Source organism: Stegastes partitus, unplaced genomic scaffold (genome assembly GCF_000690725.1).
Source record: "Stegastes partitus isolate 25-593 unplaced genomic scaffold, Stegastes_partitus-1.0.2 Scaffold8, whole genome shotgun sequence".
In the NCBI taxonomy this organism is placed as follows: Eukaryota; Metazoa; Chordata; class Actinopteri; family Pomacentridae; genus Stegastes; species Stegastes partitus.
Window position 1 is genome coordinate 1,595,036 of NW_007577739.1, and position 20,493 is coordinate 1,615,528.

At 42.6% G+C, this 20,493-nt stretch overlaps 2 protein-coding genes across 3 annotated transcripts in view; one reads left to right on the top strand and one right to left on the bottom strand.

The window, feature by feature from the left end:
• Positions 1-480: 480 nt before the first annotated feature.
• cfap99 (cilia and flagella associated protein 99) lies at positions 481-4,914 on the bottom strand. The gene is made up of 15 exons (XM_008284202.1): positions 4,801-4,914; positions 4,581-4,725; positions 4,374-4,468; positions 4,164-4,270; positions 3,888-4,065; positions 3,640-3,720; positions 3,225-3,389; positions 2,717-3,092; positions 2,303-2,306; positions 1,979-2,141; positions 1,631-1,772; positions 1,408-1,559; positions 1,127-1,332; positions 827-1,010; positions 481-694 (listed from the first exon to the last, which is right to left on the bottom strand). Exons 1-15 carry the CDS (start codon positions 4,912-4,914, stop codon positions 623-625), a joined length of 2,184 nt encoding a protein of 727 aa, XP_008282424.1. The 3' UTR covers positions 481-622.
• Positions 4,915-6,523: 1,609 nt separating this feature from the next.
• The window catches only part of zfyve28 (zinc finger, FYVE domain containing 28), a 26,193-nt gene continuing 12,223 nt past the window's right edge, over positions 6,524-20,493 (top strand). For both annotated transcript variants that reach the window (XM_008283716.1, XM_008283726.1), the window contains exon 1: positions 6,524-6,861. In XM_008283716.1, the coding sequence (XP_008281938.1) occupies positions 6,826-6,861 (36 nt within the window). In that variant the 5' untranslated portion in view covers positions 6,524-6,825. The remainder of the gene's footprint in view (positions 6,862-20,493) is intronic.

Sequence of the window (20,493 nt, forward strand, 5' to 3'; positions counted from 1 at the left end):
TATTTTCACAACAGAAATGACAATAGTGTTCCTGTGTTTATACTGTCTGCTGCTGCAGTGGTTCTGTTTTGTTGTGGAAATTTTCTCACAGATGCCGCTTGACTTACTCTGAGCAACGGTGAATGGCTCTTTGTACAGTAACTTGTTACCAAAATACACAAACCACAGAAATAACACCAGTATTGCTTTGGGGGAAGAAAAAAATTCCTCATGAGTCATGAGATGAAGGTCCACTTCCCCTTTTTCATGCAACATGCAGAAGTGGGAGGTGATAACTTTGGGGACAAATGAAAAAAAAAAACAAAGATATTTACTGGACGTACAGTACCAAACATTAGAGGAACAATCATCCTTTGCTACCATATAGGAAGGATTAATGCAATAAATTTAGGTTTGCATGGAAAATCTCAAACGATGTCACTGTGTCGGTGAAGCGATGAAACAATAGTGGATGTAAATTAAATCTTTGAATAAGCGAAACATCGTTCAAGCTGTTTTAATTGAACATTTGTCAACTGAATTTGTAACCGTGGAATGCTAATTATTCCATTCATCAAACAGCCATAGCGTTGTGAAGCATGCTGCATGTGTTTATTCCTCAGCGTTTCCCTCGTAGAAGCATCTAAGAAGCCTCCCGGATGTGTCGCGCTAAGCTCTGCTCCAGCTCCTCCCAGCTTTTCTCCTTTAAACTTCTCTGGCAGAAGCAAACAGAGAGAGAGGAGAGATGGGTATTATTTACTGCAACCAGCGTGAAACACAAAAACAAAGCAGACGGCTCACTCGCTGAGAGAAGCGAGTCCTTGTTTGTTCCGGGTTTCGTACTCACTTGGTTGTTACCGACGGTGTGAGCTGCTGTCTGTTTGGAGGCTCTGGCCTTGCCGCTTTCAGTTTGCTTCAGTCTTTGCCGCTCTTGCTTTTTCTCTTCAAGCTTCTTCCGCAGCATCGAAAGCGTCTCATCTTGAGCCATCGCCTGCTGAACGGACTCCAGCCTGGCCTTCCTCTCCTCTTTCCTGCCACAAAGCCAAAAAAACCATCCTGAATGTATAGTATGTGGTGTCTGTGTGTGTTTTTAAGGCCTGAGCTTTCCCACTGCCGCAATCGAGTCAGAGCCAAACATTTTCCTGACCTGATGGCGGCGGTTCGTGCCAGCGCTCTCCCGTGGAGGTCGATGGTTTCCAGCGTCTCCTGCAGCTGCTGCTTCTTTTTCTGCTTCTCCTCCAGGATGCATCTCCGTTTGTCCTCCTGCTCTGCTTGTTGCGTCGCCTTCGCAAGGTTCAGTCGCTCCTTCAGCTCCACCAGAGACATTTCTCCCAGCAGCTTGTGGCCTGCAGTCTGACATGAGACAGACTAACTGTGATGAACATGAGAGTTCACAAATGTAAAATTCTGTCTCTTTCTTTTACTCACCTCCGTGTCATCAAAGTTCTTAACTCTAACGTGAGGCAGCGATTCAATGGCGTGAATTTCTTGTATGATTTCAAACTTTCTGCTCAGCTCTGCCTGTGCCTCCTCTAGGGCCTGACGAAGGAGCTCCTGACTTTGTCCTGAGACTTCTTTCACTGTGAAGTTTGAGGTAAATTGATGAACAGGTGGTCATGAAAGCTGCTGGGTGTCAAATGAGGACGCGTACCTATGCTTTGCTTTAATTTCTGCAGCTTCTCTTTGGCCGTTTTTGAGTTCTTGTGGCCTTCTGCTACTTGTTGCACCAGATCTCTCAGGGCTTTTTCCTCCTGCAGCCTTTTCTCCGCATAGCTTCGCATCAGCTGAGCCGTCTAGGAATAAAAAACAAACAAAGCAACCGTAAAAAAAAGCAAAATTTTCATGCATAATTTAACACCGTTTAAACTGACTTCTTCACAGGATGTTTGGAGAACAAAAAAGCTTTAGTGTAATTACTCCTCTCTTTACACAGTTTAAAGCACCGTGTAATCTCCTCTAAATGCCTTTTCTTATCAGTTACCGAATGATCTTCACCCACCTCTTCTTTCTTCAGCTGTGCAGTCTTCTGGTTGCGCTCCGTGATCCGTTGGCGGGCCACAGCGGCCTCCTCGTCCACGATGCGTCCCTCCAGGTGTCTGCGCTCCGTCTGCCACGGCAGGGGAGGCAACGGCTCCCGGTCCCCTCGCACCAGGCGCTCCAGTCTGTGTTACAAATGCTCCATTTGGTTAGTCCAAACCTGAAATACATACATGCAAACTGCAGATGGGTGACAAGTTAAAGGAAAACCCTGAACCCTTGACCTCTACGGTGAAGCCAACTCTCTCACTGTGGGGGCGTTTGGACATTTTCTTGGTATTTTTACGTGTCTGCAAATCAACATAAAGCTGTTTTCAGAGATGACCTTTATCCTGTGATGAGACATTTCTGTCCTGGTGGGAGTGGTTTCCTCCAGGACGACAATGCTCTCATTCAAAGGGCACATGGGGTCACTGAGCTGTTTCATTTGGATGAGAACGATGTGAATCATGTGCTGTGGCCTTCGCAGTCACCAGATCTCAACCCACCAGCACCAAATGAGGAAATGTCTTTTGGAAAAAATGGTGTCAAACCCTCCAGTTGAGCTCCAGAGATGTAACGAATCAATACCGAGGAGCGCTGAAGGTGTTTTGGCAGGATGTGGTGACACTTCATGTTGAATTTTCCTTTAATTTCAAGTCCTATAGAGGGTTGCACTTCATTCCTGTGGTGTCTTGTGTAGGCACTTGTCGGGTTTAGCTGTATAACACCCTGAAACAGGTCAGTGAGCGGCAGGAAGATGCTGTTCTGTACCTCTGCAGCTCCTCTTCCACCTGGCGGTCACAGAGCGCCTCCCTCCTCAGGATGGCTGTTTTGTTGAGCTTGATGGGACAGCTGTTAGCCTGACAGAATAACAAAAATAAAAAACAACACACATACACGTTGTACCTACAAGAGCTAATACTTCCAATTTCATACTGAAAACTGATCAACTTGGATCTCACCTTGTTACTGGAAGGAGCAGCTGAAGAACGAAATGAATCAAACTTGAGCTTTGATTCAAACTCTTTGTCAATCTGGGACATCGCTCTCTGCAAAACAAATGAAAGCAAGTTCAGCAGAAATGTGAGCTGGCTTTGAAATCAAGGACAGCCGCAGGCACGCATTATGTAGGAGTTTAGTTACAAACAGAATAGAAATGAAACTTCTGAAGTATAGTCAAATGTTTTTGTTTTTTTTTTTTAATTCAAAATCACAAAATAGGCTCAGGAGGAGGAGAAGAGGAGGGCTCCCTCTTCCCTAATTAGGCTTGGACATGAATCAATGACAGTGTTTTGGAACTCCATGTAAAACACACAAAAAATGTCCTTTACCTTTGTGTGTTCAGACTTCTGTGGATTTGCACATCTGAAACGCTTCATGTTTGTCTCATCCTTTGGTGAAAAACAGACAAGAAGTCATTAAAATGGCTTGTAATGCAATAAAGCTGGCAGTGTTGTTGATTAAGTAGGAATCATTGTAGAAAAGACGACTATTTGTAATGTGCTGTAATGCCCAATAATACACTGTTGATTTACTGTCTCTGCTGTTTTCTTTTGTGTTACGTTTACACATCAGGCCGTGTTTTTACTTTCTAATGTCATGCTCTTTTTCTGATGATAACAGTAAAATTGGACATCGTACCTCAGCCTTTTGATGGTTCTTTTCTTTGATCTCCTCTATTATCTGCATCTCCTTCGGAGCCCTGTAGGTGCTGTTTGGTACCTGCAAAACAAAAGCCTGATGAGCGATGCACCGGCCTCTACGGCAGAATGAACGAGGCTTCGCTCTCTTTATGCATTTCTGTTGGGAAAAGCTGAAGGCAGCACACAAAGACAGTAACTGTTCAGCACCACAGGGAAAGACTGTCTATAACTATAACTGAGGCTGACTGGTTTGTATTTTTCCTGCTGTGGGATGATCTCAGGCGGAGGCAGAGGTCGAGGTTTGGGTTTGGAGAGGGAGAACTCCTGCGTCTCAGTGGTTTTGATCGGAGCTTTCTTGACCTGATTCTCTTGAGATAGTTTGACAGCAAGTTTGTTCATGAGAATATCGATCTCAGGGCGCCATCTAAAGGATGCACAGACATATATGTTTGTTCTTTGCCTCTGGAATAACATTATTTTATTATTAATAGAAGGCTGAGTCCTGTGCTCTGCTCTTCTCACCTGAGCAGAGGGCCAATCCAGTGTTTCTCCACAAAGGCAGCATCATAGATGCTACTCCACTCCTTTTTTATCCACGTGGTGAGGTTTGAGAAGAAGAAACTGAAGAACTAACCAAACAAAACATACACAGAGTGCACCATAAGAGAGCGATTGATTACTGTTTCTCTCCAGTGAAACAACACTGATGTGCTCAGAAGCTGTGTTTCTTACTGTGTGTATGTTCTTGGTGTCCAGAGATCTGACAATGTTGCTGAAATTCTCAAGTCCAAGGTCATCGAGAATAAATGTGACGAGGTAGCAAATAACTGAGGAGCAGCACAGCATTGCAAACATGTGAGGGGTGAAGCTGTTTCATTCTGACTACAGACAGCCATCAGGAGGTTTATTTAATGAACTGACTTAATGTTAATGACTTACCAACAAACTGGCTGTCATCCCCTCTGGACAGTCGTTTCCCATTCTGACCATAGAAGCCACTGATTACTACATCCAGCAACTTTTTGTGCTCAACACATCCAGAAACAACATCAAGTATGAACTTCTTTTGCACAGCGTCCATGTTCTGCAACACATGTGACATTCATGAAAACAGGTTTCAGCACAAGCGTCACGTAGACGCTGATGTGAGTCCACCTACCTGCAGATCCTTCCCAGCACCTTCTATAAAGTCATCTAAACATTGTCTACCAGCTCTAAACTCATCCAGCAGCACGATGGCTTCCTTCACAAGGGAACCATAGCTCGATGCCATTTTAAATCCAGCACAAATACACTTTCTTCAATGAAAAACTACACATGTGATCATTTAAAAATAAAACCTATATATTAAAATCACAGTGATTCATAGAAAGTTAAATTTCCCAAGAAATGTCTTCGGAGCTGTTTGTGTTCATTTCCAGCCCTTCCAGCCGTGTTCACCCGTTGCCTAGCAACACAAAACATGCGTAAACAGAGAGGTTGAATGAGGAGGAGACGACTTTTATAAGAAGAAATACCACCTTTATTTGATCTGACGAGGGCTGTTTTATTACTGGGCTGTTTTGGTCAACATGTAAAGCCATTCATGTTTTGATCCTCGCAGATTAACAGTGTGGCATCCTGATCCTTTGTTGGCTGCCATAACAATAATTATGACGTAGTATGTTGTGACGTCTGTGCGAGCGGTGCGCTGCGTTCAGGTGCTGTTGGAAATGTTATAATAATCACCGGATAATCAAAATCACAGCATGAAAAGAAGAAAGACGTTCAAATAATGGCAACCACATGAAAGCAGCACGGCAGAGTTTTAGAAATGTTTATTATATGGACTTTCTCAATAATAGAAAGCGACTCACGTCACATCTGGGGTTTGAGGGGGTTCACTGGGGGTGAAAAAAGCTGATTACTGAACACATCACATGCAAACTGGGTTTTAAGACCTCAGCCTCACAATGCATCATCTGATTTCCTGCCTTAATCTGATTAACATAATCTGATTTTTCGTGGGCGTGTAAACAAAGTCATTGGTTTGGCATTATGTTGTCACTAATACAACTATATATACATATATACATATATATGAATTATAGATAGATGGATCGATAGATGGATGGATAGATACAGATAGTTCACCTACACTGAGTAGCATCCTCGTGTCCAGTAAATAATAAAAGATAACTACTGCTATTCATAGACTCGAGTTTTTTTTTTTAAACAGGGTAAAGATACGGGGGTCGCTCAGCTTTCTTTTATTTTTCTTTTCAGAATCAGAATCAGCTTTCATGGCCAAGTATGTACACAACATACATTTGGTTCCGGCTGTTGGTGTCGCCCTGGGAATTAACAAGGAAAAGATTAACAATAAAGTAAAATAACTATACAAAGAAAAAAAAGAATGAAAATAAAATAAATAATAATAATAGAAAATAAAATAAGCTAAGATAAATGTATACAAGAATATACACTTCTAGCAGAAAAAATATATGTACAGTGTATATGTGGAAAACACACACACACACACACATATATAAACACACAAAGCCTATTATCAGGCCTAACTTTAAGAAAAACAAGGATAAGCTCCAGAATAAGCAGGTAAATGTATTGTTGTTGTTTTTTTTTAAACACACAAAAAACGTTTTATCTTCAATTTATTTTCCATTTCTGATGCTGCATAACTCTGAACTCTTAAAGCAGAACCACTTCCATGTAGATGTCACTTGAGGATATCATTTCCAGTATGAAATCCACCACTCACGGCGTGTGTGTGCGCGGTGATTCCGGGAGCAGCACTTGAACGCCGCATTTCCTGGGAAAGTGGGAGGTGAATGTTGTCAACGTGACTGTCATCAAGTAACGTTAGAGGGGCAGAGAACAGCGGAGCCGTCGGTGCTCCGGTTGTCTGTACATCGTCGGGACTTGGAAAGTGACCGGGCGGGTGGAGACAGGCAGCGAACCTCGGGGGATTTGGGGAAGATGGAAATAAGTGGCTCTTTTCGAATATCCCCTTCGTCCGGAGCCGTGTGGTAGCGTTCAGGACAACTTAGCGTACATTGTGTTTTGTACGTTTTCCGATTTGGACCCGCTAGCTTAGCTTAGCCGCCAGCCGCCGATACTGTCAGACACACAGGTAGAGAGGAGAGGAGAGGAGGGGTCGGTGACAAAGGAAGGTGGCGAGGGAACGATGAACCGCTTTCGAAAGTGGCTGTACAAGCCCAAGGTAAGTTGTCGGCGGAGCCACACGCCGTGTCAGCCCCGCAGTCAGTCATTTTTTATGCATAGCTGTGTGGAGGTAGCCAGCGAAAACAGCCGAGCGCTGTGGCTGGCTAGCCCGATCACTTCACACACATCTGCTAACATTAGCCCATGTTCCTGATGTTACTCTGTATTAAGCAGCAGCTACCCCTTTGTTGTTGTTGCTGCTTTTGTTTTGCAGCTCCAGTCAGGGCTAACGATGGCTCCAGCAGCCAGAGTACATTGATTTATACTGATTCCTTCACTGCTGCCTTCAGCTCTAATGCCAGTGAGGGGATTTTTTTTGTTTTACCTTAAAGAAAATATGATTATTACAAAGAGAACAACACACTGGTAAGAAAAACAGAAATATATGAAAAGTATAATAGGTTGCAGTTGATTAAAAGTCTAATATTTAATTGCAGAGCTGTAACTTATGATTAATGTGTTGTTTTTTTTAATTACCTGATTTAATGTAAGGCTGCCACTAATGATTGTTTTCACAGTCAATTAATCTCTTGATTATTTTCTTGATTAATTGACTAATTGTTTGCTCTATAAAATGGTGAAAAGTGTCAATATGATCTTCTCAGATGTTTTGTTCACAACCCAGTTTGCTGTAATAGACGAGAAAAGAAATCAGAAAATTCAAAAAGTGTAAAAGGTGGAATTACTTTTTTTTTTAAAAATGCTCAAACTGATTATCAAAGTAGTTGTTGATTGATTTCATATCTGACAACTGATCAGTTAGTCGGATCATGTAGTAGTTGTTTCTCTCACAAAGTTCAAAGCTTCTGATAAATGGACAAAGACATCCAACTCAAAGAAGCTGGACTTTAGTCAAATATTTAAGCTTGAAAAACGATGCAAACACTTGTCATATTTTGTCCCTGGTCGTGTATTTAAATGATAAAACGCTTCATATCGATTTGACTTGTTTGCTGATGGCCCGCATATTCAGAAACTGGATAAATGGCTGTTTAAAAAGCAAAAACAATCAAATGCTGCCCAGGAAACACCATTTGTCAGCAGAACCACCATCATCATCATCATCATCACTTTTTTTGGGGCGAGCCAGTAATGGATGTGCTGTGATTCCTTAAATCAAGCTCAGAGTGTGGAAACATGCCTGACACAGCAGGGGAAGTATTAAAGGCTTGGTTGCCTTGTTAAATGAACAGTTCAATATATGCCAACTGCAGCACCTTTAAGGATGAGTGAATGTGAACATTTCTCCAGGGCGCAAAATTCTTGTTAACTTTTATGTTAACTTTTGGGTGTGTGTGTGTGTGTGGAAATCTGCGCGCACACATTCAGAGGAAGTCAAGAGCTCTCCATGACTCCTGAGTGCGTCTAATGCATTGTGTATCGATGTGAGAGCGCCAGATGAAAGGTTGACCTTGCGTCATTACTGCTTCTTTACGTTGTGAGTCAGGTTCATTTTCTTAAGCCTATTGCAGTCAGCGTCGTGTTTCTTGGCACGCTTCTTGCTTTACTTAAAGCCAACATGTATTTCTAATGTGGACACGAGTCAGCCTCCAGGTGTTGGAATACAGCTGAGTTGCCATATCAAACAATCACTGTAATTGGAGTTTCTGCGACTGTAATGTCAGACAAGGCTTAGATAAAAGGCCTCTGATTACATATCATCCACCGGCTCTTTACCACATTCACACACCTGCGTCATTCCCCTTTTCTGCGTTAAACCGTGTTTGCCGTCACAGCGTTTTTGCGGTCCGTCGCTGGGGTCAGGCCAAAGTGTCGGGGGTTCACCAGAGCATTGTTACGCTCCTAAATGACTGGTGCTTCTGAAGAGCTGAGCTATTGCATCAGCGCCTTTTCTGCCAAATCACAGCCATGGTAGGAATTAACAGAATTACACATAAGTCTGTGGGATTTAAATGACCAGTTCTGCCTCAAAGGAGCGACGAGAGAAGTGCTAAAAGCCTCTGTAATTATGCCAATCAGCATGAAAAGACAACAGTAATAAAAGGACGGTTCAGATTACTTTACGCTCCTGATACTGAACAGCAGCTAAGATGGTTTTGTGTTGTGTTTTTTTGCTCTGGGAGAAAATATATCCTGCAGTAATTAAAATCTGTGTCCAACCCCCATATTCTGGCATTTATTGTTGTACACCAAGTAGCATTGTCATTGTGCACCATCAGTAAGCAGTTTATTACTGAACTATGTTCTCCTGGAGATAGAAGAAGTGTCGAATCAGCTTGTTTCCTTGACTGAAGCGAATATATTGATATTTCCAGAGCTGCTCTTTTACCTCCCCAGATAAGTCCCACAGAGGAGGACTTTCTTTTGCCTCTGCTACTCGATCCATTCTCAGCCTCTTAGAGGGTGGTGTGCAGCTCCGTGCAGGAGATAATGTACCTGTCTATTGTGCCTGTATCTCCCATCAAACGCCTGGAAGTGCAGAACGAATGTCTGGCGGTCTTCTTTAAGGTTGTGAGGGAAAAGGTTCAAGTCACACTAAGTGAGGATACACTATTGTAAGGGAGGGTTTTTTTACATTCCTTCCAGGCTTTCCAACTGGTCTGACTGGTTTTTAGGTGAACGGTTAACCCTTATATTCCTACAAGGATCTCTTCATCATCTTTGCGGCTGAAGCTGACCCTTTACGTCGTGCAGGGAACGGTGCATAACCTTTAGAGATGCTGAAATCAGGGGATTCACAGAAATTTGCCACATCGCTGCAAACAAAGACGAGACCTGGCTCCGGTTTCCAAGCAGCCGAATGACCAGAGTCTCATCGCCTCTCATTCATCAGCGCTGAGTTGCAGAGTGACTGATGGAGAGAGAGAGAGATGTCAGGAGGCTAAACCTGTACACTTCCTCCGTAGCCTGTGTTCCTCTCTGTGCTGTTACTCCATCAGGCATTCAGGAGCTGACCTTCAGCTCCACACCGCCTCATCTGTCAGCGTGACGGGCTCACAGCTCGCACAGAACCGGCTGCATTCGCCTCCGTCTGCAGGATGCTACTAATTTTTAGTCTCTCGTTCTTCCCCCCCTCGCTCCCTGCACAGCGTTTTGTTGTGTGGATGGCTCACGCTGCACTCGTCCTTATCTTAATGGAGCGAGTGGTGACTTTTATTTCATGTTGTGTTATTTTTTTTATCTTTAATATAGAAAGACAAGTCGTGGCTTTTGGCTTCAGTGAACTAAGTTTTCTCTTGGCAATCTTTAGTGACTGAATTGCATTTTTAATTACTAAAAAGTTGTATTTCAGTTTGAAAAATGTTTTAAAAAGTCAGTATAATGTGACAAATGTCCATCACAGCTTCTTTTTGCCACCTCAGATTGCTTCTTATATCAGAAAACCAACATGTTTGATAAGTTACAAGCATACTTGGACTAGAATAGTTTGGAAAATGAGCAAATTAAATGAATTGATGTCAGTTTAATGGCTCAAGGTCTAATTTCACAAAATCATTTGTTTTGCAAATACGACAATGGTGTAAAATCATTAATATGCACGTTAATGAAGCACAACAAGGCATGTAAGTATTAACCGTGGTCATACATCATTGTCAAACCACCATAAAAGATGCTTTGGAGATGTTTGTCTACACTGTCAGATAGAAAACCAGACACGCTGACAGCTGACGGTTTCGACAAAGAAACACATTTTTACTTATCATCCACTCAGAAGCCTGTTTTCCTTTGTTGCAGGCTGTGTGGGCCCTGCTTAAAATGCATCAGCTGAATTTGATTTGAAAAGAAATGTTCATCTGTGAAGAGGTGGCGATGACACACAAACTTACAAACATCTGTTTGGAAAGCTGGAGACGGGGTCCTCAGAGCTGCGATGCTTCATATGTTATGGTTGATTTAAAGGGAAGGTGAAGAGCATCTTCTGGAGGTGAAGCGATTGACAGAAAATATTCTGCTGCAATTTTAATAGTTAGATTTATGTTAAATTAAACTAAAATGACAAATGCTTTCAGCCCAAATGTATTTAATACAATTTGAAATGGAATATTTTTAGATTTTGGGTTGTTATTGTTTAGATAAAATATATTATTTGGAGATCTTGTGTTGGCTAATGTGAAAATGTGACTTAATTGCATTTCCATTTGTCAATATTTCTAATATTTTATAGATGACAGAAAAATAACCTGCAAGTATTTAATAATTAGTTAATAACGCTTGATTTATTTATTTTTTTTTTATTAACAAAAATTCCCAAATTGTCTGGTTCCTTCTCAAATGAGAGCCTCTACTGCCTTTTCTAGTTCATGTGGTTATAAATTGAATATCTTTTGAGTTTTTTACTGTTGATAAGAGACAATACAAATATTTTAATGACATTGTTTTGCCTTCAGGAAGTCATAACGGGCATAAAAACATTTAAAATGGAAGCAAAAAAAAGAAACGGGTCAACAAAAAATATCTGATAAATCAATAATAAAAATACTCATTAGTTGCAGATTTGATTATTTGCTGAATTTTAAATGAAATTACAAGTTATACTTAAAAAATCTGTGGCTGTAATATCTGTCGGTGGATTTTTGTCAGAGTGAATCGTGGCCGATGATTTACTCGCTCCGCACTCGGCGGGGTGTGACGGGCCGTGCTGTGGGACGTTCTGCTGTCCGGTGGTTTGTCTTTGCAGCGTTGGTTCTGCACAGTTGGCACGGAGTCGATAGAACAGCAAACTGCTGAGCGGTGGTCACTGTGGTTCATATTTAGCCCTCTTTCTGGACTTCTTTGTGGCCGTCCCATTCTGCTTACCCACCAGCCATGTGGTAATTGATTCGGTGTCAGCCGCCGGGATTTAGAGAGCTGACCCCAGTGCAGATTGAGACAGGCCAGGCGATTGAGAGCCCTTTTTAAATTCATTGCAGGATTGAGGAATCAGGGCCCACTGTCCGAGGTGTGAGGAAGCGATGATTGAAGGAATTTAGCTGTGGAAGAAGAGTGAGATTTAAAGGTGCCACACAGAAGGGCTTGCACTGTTTTCTAGACCTTGTTTTTATTGATAAGAAATGGCACTCCCTCTGATCAAAGTCCCTTTAAATTCCTTCATTCATTGTCACAGCTGATGAACATAAAACATCTACTCAAGGTGCCCTTTGTCTATAATATGAGTCCAACTGTCCCCCCTCAGGTTTTGTGCTCTGCTGTGGATGATAGGAAAGGAAGGAGGAGAGGAGTGTTTGTGGGATTGGATTTTGGCCTTGGTTACAGCTGAGAGGATGTCGCTCTTTATCAGCACTCGTGTTTCTTCTTACTGGACTCTGACCGTGATGGTAAGAAATCCTAAAGACCGAACAAACTGTCTGGAGATTTTGTTAAAAACATTTATATTTTATCTGGTGTTTCAATCATTAAATATGTTCTCACGCTGTAGACTTCATGTGCCGGAGGGGAGTTACAAGAAGGCAGTAATTACTTGTTTTAGGATCTTTTAAAAACATGACACAAATTGGTATTTCTATCCTAAAATAAAAGATCACAACACATAAATCACACTGTGAGGGTAGATTAGACAGATTCTGATACTGTACTTTTCTAATTTGAAGATGATAACAGAAAGAACATGAAAGACAATTTAAATAGCTGATGTACAATCAAGTTTTGAAATAAATAAAAACCCTTTCTGGAAAGACACAAACAGATTATGTTCTTATATTCTGCGGTGAGGTTGAGAAGTCAGTTCCCGTCGACTGGCATGCGTTTAATCTCCACCGACATCCATCAAAGATGTGTGTTTGCTCACACACTTGCTGTCCACGGCTGTCGTTGTGAGTAGTTTGGGACAGCCTGAGCGTTGCCCACTCTCAGTCACGGTTCCTAACAATGAACACTATGTGGACAGAATTAGCCTGACTGTGAATCATGCACATCCTCGACAGAAACGTGGGTCAGATCTGCAGGAAGGAGTCATAACAGCATGTTACTGTTTTTTTTTTTTTAAAGTTTCATCTAGTTCAGGGAAATTCTTAAATGTTAGGCAGGAAGATGTAAGTCCTTCACTCGTCTCGTCGTCTCTTCAGGATGCTGATTTATACATGAAAGATGTCAGGCTGCTGATTTTGTGTATGTAAAGTTCACCTTCCCCTCTGGAGCCATGATTTAACAGTCAGTTCTGGATTGTATAACCAGATTATTTCTTGCATAAGAACCTCCCTGTGGTTGTTGGGAAGAGGGGTGTCCCTGTGTGTCACAACACAACCATCAGGGGATCCTGGACACGCCTCGTAGCCACCTTAATCCTCAATGCCTCCCCCCCTCTGTATTACCACGGCATGGTCGCCCATGTGCCAGGCACATGCATAGGTCACTGCTGCAGTCCAAATGCCAGATTAGGCCATCCCTCAGAGAGGACACAGGCACACAGATTATAGCATCAGTCCAGATGGGCAGGCCTCTCTGTCGGCTTTCTCCTGAAATCAACTCTCAGCTGGTCAGAGCAGTAACGCTCCTCAGCAGGCTGTTGTTCTATTAATGCAGCTGCACATTTATGTAAACAAAAAAAGTCTTCAGATGTTGCTGAAAGGGTTTCAAAAGACAGTGAGAGTTTATGGTTGAACAATCCCCATCAATAACTCTGTAGCTGCAGAAAACAGCACACAGAGGTAGGAAGGAAACTCCTGATGCAAGCCGAACACGAAAGGAATGACTCAACACAACCGCATCTACTTCAGCGTAACACTGCATCCTTAGAAAGATTACGCTTTTTACTCTGCCAAACTTTATATAAATAATGGTTGAGGAAGTTTCCTTGTTTGTTACCAAAATGATTGGCTTGCTCCTGCCACGGCTTTTATGCTGAGTCCTGAATAATAAATAAGGTGATGAACTGTGCCCGGCTGCTTTTTGCCAGGCTGCCAGCTGACTGAATGAAGCAGAAAGAACTGGTTTCCCCCCTACAATATTTGCCTCTGATTCTTGGAAGGCAGCCAGAAAGCAGCAAATAGAGCCTGGAAATAGAGTATGGAGGGCACTGGCAAGGTTTCTCATAAGTCCCTTAAGTGGGCTCAGTGTGCACGCAGCGATGCTGTGGACGCTCACGAAGCATTAGCCTGACAGCCGTCATCATCTGCACAGTCTGAATGGAAATGAAGCCCAGAATCAGCATCTGAAGGGAAAGAGCTGGCCGGGATGATGAGATTGTTGATCACACGACAGCGGGCAACTTTCAGTAACACGTTCCAATGAGAGTCACACTGTCACCGCTTGTTATCGATTTTATGTTAAACAAAACAGGCAGAGATTTCACCGAGTCATCGTGAAACGCCGCGTTGGAGGGCGGCTTAGCGGTAATTGTCACTCTAGACGAAGTTATGGGATCTTCTGAAATGACGGGTTTGTGACCGCAGTGGATAGAAATTCAGAGTCATCGCGGAGAGAGGGCACCCGGGACAACTGACAGCAGGAGCATAACGGGAGAGCGGCACGCCACAGGGGACGAGAGCTGAATCTGCTGAATCATTTCCTCACTTATGCAAGGTAGACCTGTCATTGGTGGCCATGACACAAGTTGCAAACTCAGGAGTCACATCACCAGATGTTCACACAACCACTTGTGTAAAGACCCTGATAGGAAGCTGTTGTTTTCCAGCCTCTTTGTTTTTAAGTTTTTTCTATTTTTGTCGCCTTTTATTTGTTTCCCACAGCCCGGAGGTGTATACGATTTATATCATTAGTCGTTTTATACTTTTAAGTTATTGTAAGATCTTATTTTTTTACTTTAAACTTGTGGACCAAATGTCAGCTTCACTGTGTGCCAGCCTGTGTTATGTAAGCATTTGAGAGCGGCCCTTGTTTCAACAGATAGCTTTTGCTTTTTAGAGCAGCATCTAACATCATCACTGACTCATAGTCCATGTAACAAGGTAAATATTACCATTAGAGACGTGAGTCGCCGACAAAGGACTCGTCTGTACTTATCGCTTTTAAAGGCCTTGTCTCTCTGCCCTAGTTTACTGACTAGGTCATGCGTTGTTGTGCTCTCCAATCACTCCTATCAACTGTGTTAGCTGGACGTTGTAAATAAAGTTGTTTTAGTAGGCCAAGTAGCTGCTGGTCCTTTATAAATATCGTAGACTATATGTAAAGATGGATGAACTCTCTGAGATGTCATGCATAGGTTGAATTTAAGGTCCAGAAATGAACAAAGAGGAGGAGTGTGAGCACTGTGACTTTACCAACCTGTCACTGCAAATGACTCCACCCTGATTTATTTACATGCTTAATCCATGTTACAATTTAAATGGCTGAATTCTATAAAACAAATCACCTTGTATACAGTTGGTATGAACCTGGAATTTGTTTGTACCGGCCTGTAAACATGTTTATTCCTGCTATAAAGTTGAGCTTGACTCATCAGGTTCTGCTTTATTTGCATGTTTATATATGCATACGTGTTGAGATATTTATATTAAAGAGTCGTATTAATGCAGTTTTAAACAAGTGGAAAATACCTTATTATGCTAACCTAACTGATGTCAGTTGGTCATACAGTCTGAAATCATTGGCACCATGTTTGTAGTTGGGCTGCAAGGTGGTCAGTGGTTAGCATCGTTGCCTCACAGCTAGAAGGTCGCCGGTTCGCGTCCCGGTGAGGACACCTGGGATCTTTCTGCATGGAGTCTCCATGTTCTCCCCATGCGCCGTGGGTTCTCTCCGGGTTGTCCGGCTTCCTCCCACAGTCCAGAAACATGCTGAGGTTAATTGGTGATTCTAAATTGTCCGTAGGTGTGAATGTGAGTGTGCTTGGTTGTCTGTCTCTAAGTGTAGCCCTGTGATAGACTGGTTACCTGTCCAGGTGAACCTGCCTTCACCCTGAGAAGAGGGTGAGGATTAAGTGGTGTATAGATGATGGATGGATGTTTGTAGTTGTAAAATGCAATTCAAATATGTTTTATACTTCATAAAAAAAAGCATCTCAATCAAGTGTCATGTATCAAGCATATCCCATTAGCGCTACTTAATGTCATTTGATTTTTTAGCTATATAATCGGTGCAAACACTGGTAACAACGAGTCTCTTCATAGCTCGTGTGGGCCGCCCTGCTTTATTTTACTGCATTAAATGTGCATTATAACTTGGCCGGAGTTTGAAATTACACACAGCTGGTGCAACTGGCTTCAGGTTCTCCTCTGGCGCCAGAAATGATGGAGGAAGTAGACGTCCACGCTGCAGTTATTAAATGAAATTATGTGCTTTCATACCCTTTTTTTTTTTTTTTATACTTGATAAATGAATAATCCACGTCACACCAAACTGGTAGACCGAGCAGCTGAAGCGTTGCCGCCCATCCAAAACCGCACGCCGTGAACATTGCCTGTCTTTGACTTTCCCCCATGATGCAGTGCTGCAGGAATGTTCCCTCTTGTGTGAGGAATGCAGCAGGAGGAGGCCATAGGACGGTGTCTGTCTTCTGTTCTTCCTCCTTCGGCGTTGGCCTATATGTTTCAGACATCTCCAGCTGAATGCCATCCGTCTATGGGCTGTGTTGTGCCGGGGCTAGAAAAAGGTCTTTCACTGTCTCCCACTCCTCTTTCCTGTTTGGTCATCATGACATTTGTATCATAGACTCACTCATTGTCGTGCTGTTGTCCAGCCAGATCTGCCTCCTGACTGGTGACATCACTGCTTTTCGCACTATTCAGAGGTTAATTTTAGATTTAATGATAAATACCTCATCTTGTGGTGGGTTTGGTTTCTTCCTGTATAATTAAGATTTCTTTTGTGCTCATTTCCTGTCGGCCCACACGGAGAAGCCCACTTATATTTGTTTCCAATATGGTGACGCCAAATGCAATAATAGATATTATTATTTACAGTCTTATAAGGGGCCGTACAGTGTATTATCTCAGCACTGACGTTGCAATGTGAAGTAAGGCAAATTAATTCAAACTGATACAGCGGTTCTCATTTTTCACAAGAGAAATCTGTCTGACAATACATAATTTATTCCGACTTACAGGCTCTTGAATGCACTACATTTAAAAGAGACAGAGTTTGTTGATGTGTAGGCTTCACATGTGCCCGGCAAAAAGAGCGCGGAACAGCAGAGAAGCACTGAAGAGCAAGATTTATTTGCAAAAACAAAAAAAAACTCAGTTGTAGGAAAATATTTCGTCTAGAAAAGATGATGTCGACCAAAAACAGGCGCTCTGTCGTCTTACACAAAGCAACACAACTAACTAGTCTGAGCGTTTAAATCAGGCCTACAAAGCCAGACCCTCCAAATTAACAGCTGTTTTAGTTGCCAGTGTTTCACCATTACAAAGGTTCCAAATTACCTTTTTCAGCTTTTTAAAATATTTCTCTATGTAGACGCCCTCCCTACCAAACACTCAAATCATGTTAGAGTCATTAATGCTCTCCAAACAGAGGTATTCGTGTTGTCTCTTGAAAATTCATAATTTTTTCAAATTATAGATTGCAGGACAGCAAAATACAGTCGTGACTCGATAATCCGACCCTTAACAATCCTAAACCTGCTATCCGACAGGTTTTTAGGAAAAACTAAGAGAACCCATAAGAAACAGCCTTAACATACCGACAGCCTTGGATTCTGACTCCGACATGACATTTCAAACAGAACTGTAACCGCTATCCTAAACTAGCATCAGCAGCCAAGTACTGCCTGTGTGTTCCGGCCACTTCCACCCCGTCAGAGCGCTGCCCCGGGGTGGAAGTGTCCCCCTACCACCCTGAATATTCTGATATTCATCATTAATTGGGCCTGAATATCCAGAGACCATAAAGTGCTATTGGGACCAGCCCTACTAGTTATTATAACAACTATGAACAATAATTAACAACTAATGAGCCTTCCAGCATCAAGCCCTCCTTGTATCTGGACCTCCGTCTTGACAATCCGACAGCCTTGCTGTCCGACATAAAAGAAGGTTTTACATTTAGTGTCGGATTGTCGAGTCACGACTGTATTGTAATGTTATTTTTTCCCCATATTATGCAACCTTTTTCTTATCTCTGCTGTTATTTTTTTGTCTTCGTAACAGTTACTATGGACAGATGATTTATATATAGAGACCACCCTGAGTATGACCTTCTTAGGAACACTTTACTTTATTTGCTCACAGTTATATATACCCAGAGTCACCTGTATGGATTAGATGTGAAACTGACATGGCAGAGACATCCATATTCAAACACATACTGAGCAGGAACATCATCTGTTTTCTGCTGTTGATGGAAGGCTGAGTTATCCTTCTTGTGTTAGCATTGCCTCACAACACAGATTTGACCTTGACAAAAAAAAATACGATACGAAATGACGCAATATAGCTCGACATGTGTTGGTTAAGACCGCTGCGCCATCCCATGTCACGATGCACCTAAATGCAAAAACAGTTTTATAGAGGTGTATTCATGGTAGTTTTTGCCTCTCGCAGTCATAATGCGAGCCAACTGTAGGATATATCTGTGTGTTTTCTCCTCGCTGTTTGTTTCATTATTAATGAGAGAGAGTGAGGGAACAGCACCATGTATCATATTCAGAGGGAAAAGCGGGGGTCCGCGGGGAGAGCATCACGCAACAGGAAACACTGCAAACTTAAGGGAAAAGGTCCTACGAGAGGTTTTCGGTAAATACCAGTATTCTGTGGCTTCTCTCTTCACGAGAAACACTTCCAGACAGTCGATGCGCGGCAGGGAAATGAGCCCGCTCGCCCGGCGTAGCTCTGCCTTCTTCCAGTCTGCACAGTCATGCTGTCATTTTAAGCTCCTGTGCCATCACCGGGACCATGCGGTTTGTGATGATGCACGGCGGCATGTGGTCGCCATTTTCAGAACCATTAACCTTTGGGCTAACATGAGCCTTCCCCAGGATGTTTGTGTCTGCGCGCTTGAAGTGTTTGTTAGATTTTCCTGTAAAGTTTGGATTGCAATTATATTCGGGGAGATCCAAGCAGTCGTAGTTACTGTATTTACATGTCTCTGTCTTTGTGTTTGGTGGCTCCAGACTGGAGTGATTTGCTGCACTGTGCTGTTCTCCCCACAATGAGGGGAGCATGGTGGGAGATAATGACACAAATCCTCTACCAGGGCCAGCCTCTCTAATTACACCCACTCTTCTGGGAAGCTTTCACACTATTAACCTTTGTTAACTCCTCTTGTCAGGATTATTGCCATTTTTTTTTTAAATCATTTACTTTACCATATATACTTGTTGAAAATGGGGTCACGTATGAATATGTATCGTCCATACTAATTTGTTTTTTTTGCTTATAAATTGCCAGAAAACCCTCAGCGAATGGGAGAGCGGTCTGTTGTTAAGCTGGCCTATACAGTGCCCTACTTACCTGATTTTATTTTCGTCCCTACAGATCGGCAGTATGTTCCTGTAGTATACTACCTTCAAGTTTGTGCTCGACTGCCTTGGCATGACGGCTCCCTCCTCTATTGCTCTGTCTCTCTCTGTTTCATTTGTTTATTTGCATGGGATTAGGTTTTATATCCCCAAAGCAGAAGATGAATGAAAGGGTTAGATGTGCTGCTGGGTGATTGGAGCGGCTGAAACTATGCGTAAAACGCTCCACCTGTTAACACCAAAGCGCTTCAGTAACACAATGTTACTGTAACCGGGAGCCTCACTTAACACAATATGTAGTTCATGTATTGACTTGCCAACCGCACAGAACACTACCAAACTGGGTATCTGCACACTGCAGCTGCTTATGTCTGACAATGTATTTTGCAGAGCTAAAAATTGTGCACCCCATAATTCCCCCAAGCACCGCGCATAGAAACAAGCATAGTAAACGAACACAGCATACAGCTTCTCTTAATTAATAGATTGTTACCCGGCGCTTCTCCCGAGCACCTCGTCGACAGAACAATCAAAAGAAAGCACACCAGGAAACATTCCTCATTTTCCATTGTTGCTTGATTTTCTTTGTGCATGACATCTGTTACTAAATTTTGCAGCTGAAATGAATAATTGACTCACATTATGAGATCGGCGAGCGCGTTCTGGACACCGGGGAGGTTACTCAGGGCTGTTTTTAGACGAGCTGGGTGGTCGCCTTGGGCACCTGCTGCTGGAGCGGCGCCAGAGAGTGGAGGAAGTATTTTGTAATTAATTTTAAAGGCATTTTCTACTCTTAAAAGTGTGCCATTGACATCCACCTGACACTGAGAGGAGACTACAGACAGACTGGAGAACGGCACTCAGGAAAAGATAGCATATAATGAAAAACAATGATACAGCCTGATAGGAAAGTAATGCAATCAGGCCAGGCATTCTGATTACTGGGTTGCCTGTCAGCTATAAATCAAGATGTTTGTTGCTGGAATGGCATCTGTCAAAGTGCAGCGCTGCCTTAGACACTGAAGGCTTTGTAGGTGAGTTATCTGGGTATTGAAAAATGTTTATGTGACAGCAGTAGTAGTAAATGATGGAAGCGGGGCGTTTGTTTTTAGTGGTTTGCTGGCAAACAGACCTTAAAAGTGCTGCTATTGGTTGAAAACTGAGGTGTTTGTAGACCGATGCGTCGGTCGGCTAATGTCGGCATATCACACATGTATGGAAGCCGCATATATGAAAACTTTTATTAACAGAACAGAGTGCAGAAGATGATGCTTGGGGTGTTTTAGAAATCGTTTGTCCAGCAAAGCGACTCTG

Coding starts and splice junctions, on each gene's coding strand:
- cfap99 (XM_008284202.1), bottom strand. CDS start 4,914: ATGGCATCGAGCTATGGTTCCCTTGTGAAGGAAGCCATCGTGCTGCTG. Junction 4,726..4,800: donor GTGCTGGGAAGGATCTGCAG/GTAGGTGGACTC, acceptor CATGTGTTGCAG/AACATGGACGCTGTGCAAAA. Junction 1,560..1,630: donor GAAATTAAAGCAAAGCATAG/GTACGCGTCCTC, acceptor CAAACTTCACAG/TGAAAGAAGTCTCAGGACAA.